Consider the following 9,237-nt stretch of genomic DNA (forward strand, 5'->3'; position numbering starts at 1 on the left):
TGAAGATTCATAGGATCATGCAAAGACTTTTTCCTATTTTCTTTCCAATTTTCATCATCGGAATCATATATCCTTCTATTAATTAACGGATCCATTACTATGATGTAATAAAACAATTAACAAAAATAAAAAAGAGAAGAAAAGACGAAGTGGTGATGAATTAATAATAAAAAGATGTTGGGTTAAGACGATTACCGATTAAGAATAAAAAGAAAAAACCAATAAAATATGCTGGGTTAAAAAGAAGGAAGATGATTATGGAAAAAACATAATTGAAACTTGATGGAGTAAGAACAAAACGGGAGAAGCCAAAAGAAGTTGTCCTGATTTTTGAAATATCAAATTTTTTGAATTTTGAAATTCAAATTTTCAAAATTAGGTCTTTTATTTAAAATTAATTAAAATTAATAATTCAAAATCAAAAAACTGATTTAAAAGGTTGAGTGTTTTAATGGAGAAAATTCAAAATTCAAAAACTGATTTAAAAGGTTGAGTGTTTTAATGGAGAAAAAATAGGCATTAAAATGGGTAATTGTGTATTATAGGAGAGAGAATGTAATGTATCTATAAACTTACACTAAAATTAAAAAAAAAGGGAATTATGTAATATTTAAAAAAAGAAGGGAAAATTAGAGAATATAAAACTTATAGTTGTGTATTTAAGTTATTTTTCCATAATCTTAACCGAACAAGATTACGAGCAGTCTGTATCATGCAAAGACATAAAGCTATATGTGCCTCTCTCACTATATATAACCATAAAAAACTTAAAAAGCTCAACAATAGCATGATTAAATTCATATTTGTATAACAGTGCATAAAACTGAATATTATTGTATATGAATGTATAAATACCTATCATAATGTTGTATAATCTTTGTATGCCGAGTGTATAGTATTATATATGAAGTTATTAAACATTTTTATAAAAATATATAGAGTTAAAGGTAAAAAAATATATTTAAACTATTCATTTTGAGTTTCATACCCAAAATATCATTCAATAATTACGAAACATAGCTTGACTAATTTTTGATGATGTGTATACAATCTCCTCTCTTCTTTGTTTAAAAATTTCGTCACATGCCACTTAACGTTGGAAAATAGTTTTACCATGGTAAATCTAAGTAGATTAATATCATGTTAAAATTAAAGATTAAAAATAAAACTATTTTTCACCTCCTTATGTGTGATCTTGTTTCAGCAGTGGTATCGATATTTTCGACTTGAAAGGGTAGAAAAGATATTTTAATAGTCAATTAAAAATATATTAAAAAAATTAATTGTCACCAAATAAGGTGTTATATATATATATATATATATATGTATGTATGTATATATATATATGTATGTATGTATGTATGTATGTATTGCAAATATATGATGATTTTATAGACGAACATACCTAAAAACATTTTTAGACAAACATGTTTTGTCTAGTCAGTGTCTATGTGTATTTCGATAAACACTCTTAATAGTTGACGCATAAAACTCAATGAAATAGAATAATTTAAGTATGTTTTGGTACTTTTGTATAAAAGTTTTGTATATTATTGTATATCGAACGTATATGTTATTATAAATCTAAAGTAAATTGGTTAGTTACATTTTTATAAAAATTTATCCACGTTTTTTTGGTCATTTTCACACTTTTTTCATTATTTAATAAGTAGAAAATTGGATTAAGGTCTTTAAATAAATTTCGAGGATAACTTTAAGAATAGTAGATGAGTTAAGTAATTGAAAAAAATTACATTAGAGAAGTGGTTAGATGAAGGGTGACAGTGTTGTTATATTTGAAGGGTGAGACAAATTTTTTCAAATGATTTCGATATGATTTTTTAATTTGTTATTGCGTTTTTCATTAATCTATTAATAATAAAATTAAAATTATTATTAAAATTGACAAATCAATATTTTATTATTACTAAATCAATTATTTTTCTTCAATTCGATTTTAAACACGGAGACCAAACTTTTATGTATCGGCAGATCTGTGCCCTGTTTTTGGACAATGAGCCCCTGCACCTCTCTTGGGAATTGATCTCCCTATCACTCTATTTGGATAGATGATTGTTACGTATTATTTTTTATATTTTAAAAAGAATAATTTTTTTTGTAATAATAATTTTTTTTTGATAATTTTTTTGTTTAAAAAAGAGTTATTTTATTCTTTTTTTAGGTTGTTTAAAAAAGAATGATCCATTTTCTTTTTGGTAACATTTTAATTTTAATTTTTCATGTGATATGTTTAAGATTACGAGATTAAAGGATATTTTGGTACATTTGACATAATTTTAAATTAAAACCACAAAATTAAAAAGTCTTCTTTCTTTTTTTAAACTCCGTTCCAAGTCAAACTAGACCAATCTTTTTGAAACGGAGGAAGTAATAAATTTCCACCTAATATGTTTAAGGTCATAAGATTAAAGGACAATTTTATACATTTATTAATATTTTAAATTTATTTTTGTAAATTTCATATCAAGTTAAACTATATTATTCTTTATAACACAGAAAAAATATAAAGAATATTTAAATATTGATCTTAAATTTGAATTTTTTCAGTACTAAAAGAACTCTTAAAAATTCATTTAATATGGAATAGGAGAGTTTTATGATGTATATCATCTTTTAAAATTTAATATATAATATTTAAATAAGTTATGTCTTTCTTTCGTTTAATAATGTTAATATCAATAATTCGAATAAAAAATTTACCAAGAAATAGGATAAATGATAACGTAGGTAAAGATGATACTGCAATCACATTAAATTGATCCTATCAAAAAAAGAGATTTTTATCATTATGCCGCAATAGATTTAATAATATAATATAAATTAAATTATAATTAAAATAATATTTTTATTTTAAACTAAATGGGCAATGAGTAACAACTAGTCAAACAAGAATCATTCATTTTTAAATAAATCATTTTTTAATTTTGATTTCACAATAAGTATTTGCTTTCAATTTTTATAAGTGCCTTAAATGAAATATTCTTTTTACTCCTTTACAAAATTTAAATAAAACTCAACTCCATTTTTAATTTTTAACTTTATTAATTTTAAATAAAATAAAGGGAATAAGAAGATATATAAAATTGTGACCAAATTACTCAATCACTTAAATTTTTGCCTAAATTCCTCTCTTGATTTTCATTCTTTCGTAATTATTCTGAATAAATTTTATATTAATCTTATAAAATTAAACTATTCTAAGATTTTTTTTTTCAGGAATATCAATGCAAATATCTTTCTGAGTTCTGACTCTGCTTACGCCTTGGGGCAAAATATTTATTGGGACTCTTTCCGTTGTATGTTTACGGTATTAAAAATATTTTTTTTATTTTTATTAATTTATTTAGCATTTATTGTATTTAATTTTTTTATTAGTCCAATTCAGCATAATAGCGAGAAAGATGCACTATTAATATGAAAATATGATGAAATACACATATATTTTATTCATTATTTTTTAAAAAGTAAGTAAATTCCATGTAAACAAAATAATAATGTTCAATCATGTGATACTTTCATCTAAAAAGTTAAATGTGGAGCTTGCTATAATATCATATTAAAGTGTGTGACTATAACATTTAAAAACGAAAGCTATTAAAAAACACAAAAACACTATTCTCAACAAAATAAACAGGTAAGTATTAGTTTGTCTTTTTTTATGTCTCTCTTTCACACACATATAGATTTTAAAAATATATATCTCTAAGACGGAGTATGGTAGTCTTTTTTATTTTTATCATTCGATATTCGGCATTAGTATTAAAGTTTAATTATTTTATTTAGATTTTTCACGAGTTCAGAATTTAAACGGTGAAAAATATTGACAAAAATTTCAAAATAATATATGAATTTTTGTAACAAAAACTGCAAAATCACTGACAAAGTAGCGATTTTGTCGGCTGGAAAAAGAATAGCAACGATTTGCAAAATTTAATTTTTCTTTTTTTAATTTTTTTTTAAAGCCAAGGCAGCAATTTTCAAAAACAATTTTATCTTTTTTATCATTTTTTATTAAATCGCTACTCTGGCCGCGATTTAGCGTGAATTTTTATTATTATTTATTTGCAATTTTTTTAGAAAAAATTTAAAATGAAATCGCTGCGAAAACAGCGATTTTGATACAATTTTTTTTCTTAATTTTTAAATTTAATGTGTACGTACATAATCATAATAAATAAATAAAAAAATAAAAAAAATTAAAATAAAATCGCTGTGCCAAAGCAGCGATTTTGATACATTTTTTTAAATTTTTTTTATTAAATTTAATGTGTACATACATAATTATAATAAATAAATAAATAAAAAATTGTATCAAAATAGCTGCTTTGGCAGCGATTTCATTTTAATTTTTTTAAGAAATAGCAAATAAATAATAATAAAAAAAGTTTCACATTAAATTGCTGCCAGGGCAGCGATTAATTAAAAAATAAAATTGTTTTTGAAAATCGCTGCCTTGGCAGCGATTTGTTCAATTTTTTTTTTAAAAAAAAACAACCAAATTTTGTAAATCGCTGTTATAGCAGCGATTTGCTTTTTCCGGCGAACAAAATCGCTATTTCGTCAGTGATTTTGCCGTTTTGATTAATCAAAAAATTTATATCCATTTTAAAATTTTTATCAATATTTTTGCCCCTTTAGGCTCCGGACTCGACTTTTCAACTCCTTGCGGCCGGGGAATTTAATATATATGCATGGAAGGAGAGCTAGCCATGAACAAAATAAGATAGTAGTACGTAAAATGACGCATTATTTTGAAATATTTGGATTGTAAATTGTAATACAACGTAACCAACCCCAAATGTTTCATCACAACACTCTTAACTATAAATAACACAAAATAAGTAAAACAGGATCAAACTAACTCCACCCCATATCTTTATTATGCTTCCATCTCTTCATGAAACTCTACCTGGCTAGCTACTTCCATATTATTGCACTGATCATCGGCCTTACTGAACCCTGCATATATTAAATACCATATTGAACAATTAGTAAATTAGAACATATATAGTGCCACAGAAATTTCACGAAGGGTGCTAAAGTGAACCTGCTCTTCTTAAAAGATGAAAAATTGATTTTTTTATATTAGTGAGATTTGAACACATGGACACTTGACTACATGATATTGTTATGTCAAGGTGTCCAAAATATGTTATTGAGCCACTTTGTTTATCATTTTACTTGTATATGTAGTATAACTTTATGACGAAGGGTGCTCGATCAATTGGACACCATGACATAAGTGTGGCTACGCCACTGAACATATATAGTTACTATAATATGACTAATATTTCAACAAGTACTTAAAAAGTACACTCCATAATTTATGACAACAGAAATATCTAAGAATTGTTTCAGATCGACAGTGTGACGTACCTATTGCAGTCGGTGGAGGGGCTAATCTTGTAAGGTATGTTTACGCCACAAACCCTAGGGAGACCAGCAGCTTTACCAGCATCAATGCCCTTAATAGCAGTAGCTGCTGATTTTAGGCAATTGCATGCCATTTTTCGATCAGCTGGAGTCCTGGCTGCACCCAAAAGACCCTTAATTCCGCCACAGCACCCTCCGAGGGGGCCGCGGCCGGTAAGATAAGGGAGACAAGGAGCCACACCAGATGTGACTTGACCACAAGTCATTGCCTCTGCATGGGGTGCAACTAGTGTTACAACCATGCACAAAACAACAATGCATGCAATTTTGCTAAACATTTCCATAATGAAAAAAAAGATATTAGAAAAGTAGTGGATATTGCAAATGTAATTTGGGTGTAAAATATAGTGAGATTTTTTTGGGTATTTATAGAGGGAAAAAAAATATATGAAGTGAATAATTAATGGAGGAGTGATTGAACTTCTTGGTAGTTGAGGTTAAATTCAATAACGCTTTTCGAGGTATACACATTTTTTTTTCTTTTTCGATCAGCGTGAAGTTTGCATATGAGACTTCGTGATTTATTGAGGTATCACATATTATTATTTTTTTTTAAAAAAAAATTATTCTATCAACTTAATTTTATTAGTATGTTGTAATAATATAAATTTAATTACTAGTATGTTACATAATTATTTTAATGATGATAAGATTTAGTATAAAAAAAAACTACAAATTATTTTAACTTGCTAAAATAAGAAAAATATTTTAAAGCTAGGTGTGTGTCATACTCTATGAAATATTGCCAATCAATGCAACAACAATACATGAATATGTTATCCACAGCCAAATCATAATTTTCTTTCAAAAAATGTTCTAAATTTAATATATATATGAAAAATAATTTATAATCTATGTACTTTGTATAATTTCTTTTACATAATATATAATTTTTTAACAAATGGCGTCCAAGTGACAATCCTCAATTATACGTGGAATAGGTCATTGAATATGACATGTGAAGAAACCTATCCCCTAGAACAAGAACCAGGTTCTTGTAAGTTGGTTTTAAGTCAGAACACAAACACTTGTTAAATTAAAAACCTTCGTCAATCAAGGAAGGAAAAACCTCGTTTTATTAATTCAACTAGATGATTTTATGATTACAACTCAATAATCAAAAACCTCACCACTACAACAACTCTCGATTAACTATAATCGACTACTTCTACTCTCCAAAAGGCCAAACTCACCTTTTGTTACAAACATCACCAAAGCTCAACTCTACAAGAAGCCAAACCCACTTCTTGTACAAAGAATCGTAACTGACAACTCAACAATGAATCAAGAAAATAGTTTTACACGTTCAAAACTTTCTAACTCAAGAACTTCTTGAACTTAGCAAACCTATCGATCTTGAAGACTTTTACCTGATGAATAATTCTCGCTTTTCTCTCTATGTGAAAGTCGTGTCGTGCTCTTCTGCGTGTGATCTCCCTTTATAGATATTTCTGCGCCTTGAGTCCTTATCAAGTAAGGAAAGGAAATTGTAATTGTATTTAAACAAGGAGTACTAATTTTACCTTTTATTGTGCAATCCTTTTTATATCCAACTTCCTTCCTTAATAAAATATATTAAGGTTTCCTTATTTGTATCAACTTGTATCTTCAGCATCTTTAGCACTTGTACATTTAATTAATTTTGGCTGTGACAATTAATTCCAATACTTGGCTGCGTCAACTTGCTACACAAATTATTTGCATTTCTTGTGCTGCGTCAATTTGCTACACAAATTATTTGTATTTCTTGTCTATCATCAAAACACTACACTTGTACATTCTTGTAGAATTACCAGATTCTATCACACGTCATAGAGTTCAACTGCCACGTAGACTAAAAGGAAATGAGTAAAAAATACCCTTAAACTATCTAAAACAGCTCATATACGACCTTAAACTATATTTCAGCTCAAAACTATCCTTTTCGTCAAACTATTGGGTCAAAAGTGCCTTTCTTATTAACGGAAGTTGTTAAATGCCATGTGAATTTCACATTGCACGCCAATGAGGTTCCACTGCCACAATGACTAAATCCCTAAATCTTTATTACTCTTTTTCCCCCTCATTTTCATTATTTTCCAGAAATGATTTTGCTCCCTCTCCCTCATTTTGCGGCTAAGAGTTTCAAAGTTTTCTTCGTTGCTGGGTTTCAAAGTGGATCTTCGTGGTTGTAGGTTAGTAAATCTTTTTTCTTATTTTATCTCCAAAATAATATTTATTTAGTCTACAAAATAATATTTATTTTATCTTAAAAAATTGTGACTTAAATAAGAAAATAAAAAATATCACAATTCTAAAGAGATAAAAGATAGAGTTGATTAGTTGATAATGTAAAATAAAAAAAATGACAAAATCATGAGTGCATAGTTGTAATTTAATAAAACACATAACTAATTAATGGGATAAATTTTGAAATTGTATAATATGGAAACAAAAATTAATTTGGCATAGAATTATATATCATATACATATAAAATTTCCACAACTTAGTCTTGATTTCTACTTCTTGCAATCTTGAATTATTATAAATTAGTGTCATTCGTTGAGAGTAAGGAGCACATTAAATATTAGATTATGAATGTTTACAACTTAAAAATAAATGTTTTCTCAATTGATATCAACACTTGAATTTCAAAATTAAAATACTTTATTACTTATTATCGATAGAATATTGATAAAGAAAATACTATAAAAATAATTGTGAATTATTTTCATTTTAAATTTTGTTAAAAGGCAAAATAGTTAAAAAAAATTAAATTTTATAAATATAAAATTGATCTAAAGTTTGTACTCACTCCCTTTCGATTTATATAATTTTATTTAATTTAACAAGAAGATTTTTTTAAAAGAAAAAACACTTTTAAAACTCGTGATCTAAAACAAACCATTAATGTTCATATGACTATAAATCATCTTACTAAGAATGAAATGAATATTTTAAAATCAAAATATTATTTAAATATATTATACATCATTCTTTTGAAACTGACTACAAAAAAAAATATGTCACATAAATTAAAGTAAAATTTTCATACATTTTCATAGTGTAAAGAGTTAATTACATTATATCCCTACTTTTTTTAAATTACAAAATTTTCTTAGAATTAAATAATTTCAAATAAATCAGCAGACATGCTGATACATAGATTGTGACACATTCCTATTGAGGAAACTTGCAGACACATAGCTCATGGATGAATCTGAGAGGAGAGGGGTGTATTCAAAAGAGAATATGAATGTATCCGAGAGGGGAGAAACGTATCCAAGAGAGAACATGAATGTATTCAAGATGGGATAAAGATGTATTCAAGAGAGGATAGAAATGTATCCGAGAGGATATACTGATGTGTCTGACAGAGGATAAAAATGTATTTGAGAGGAAATTTTGTAATTTTTTTAAATAGTAAATTTTTTTAGAAACTATGATAAAATAAGATATTAATATGAATAATTATTTTTAACTTAAAATTAAAAAAAACTAATTAATTATATTGAGCCCGTAAACGGGCCTTCAATTATCTAGTTTTATTATAGGGCAACTTTCACATATAGCAAACAAAAAATTCATATTTGTATGTTATAGCAAAGTTTGCATAATTGCGCTCCATAGAAAACATAAAACTGTATAATTCGCTATACATATACAATTGTATAATTCGCTGGCCTAAATTGTATAATTCGCTGGCCTGTTTCGCTGCAATTGTATAATTCGCTATCCTATTTTACTGCAATTGTATAATGCACAATTGTATGTATATTACATAATTATAAGTGTATAGCAAG

The 9,237-nt window shown here is 26.5% G+C and overlaps 1 protein-coding gene across 1 annotated transcript; it reads right to left on the reverse strand.

Annotated features, from left to right (window-relative positions):
- Positions 1-4,806: 4,806 nt before the first annotated feature.
- On the reverse strand, positions 4,807-5,792 carry LOC107001875 (non-specific lipid-transfer protein 2-like). The gene is made up of 2 exons (XM_015199831.1): positions 5,398-5,792; positions 4,807-4,980 (listed from the first exon to the last, which is right to left on the reverse strand). The coding sequence occupies exons 1-2, from the start codon at positions 5,736-5,738 to the stop codon at positions 4,971-4,973; spliced, it is 351 nt and encodes a 116-aa protein (XP_015055317.1). The 5' UTR covers positions 5,739-5,792; the 3' UTR covers positions 4,807-4,970.
- Between the last annotated feature and the right edge of the window lie 3,445 nt (positions 5,793-9,237).

Source organism: Solanum pennellii, chromosome 10 (genome assembly GCF_001406875.1).
Source record: "Solanum pennellii chromosome 10, SPENNV200".
Lineage (NCBI taxonomy): Eukaryota > Viridiplantae > Streptophyta > Magnoliopsida > Solanales > Solanaceae > Solanum > Solanum pennellii.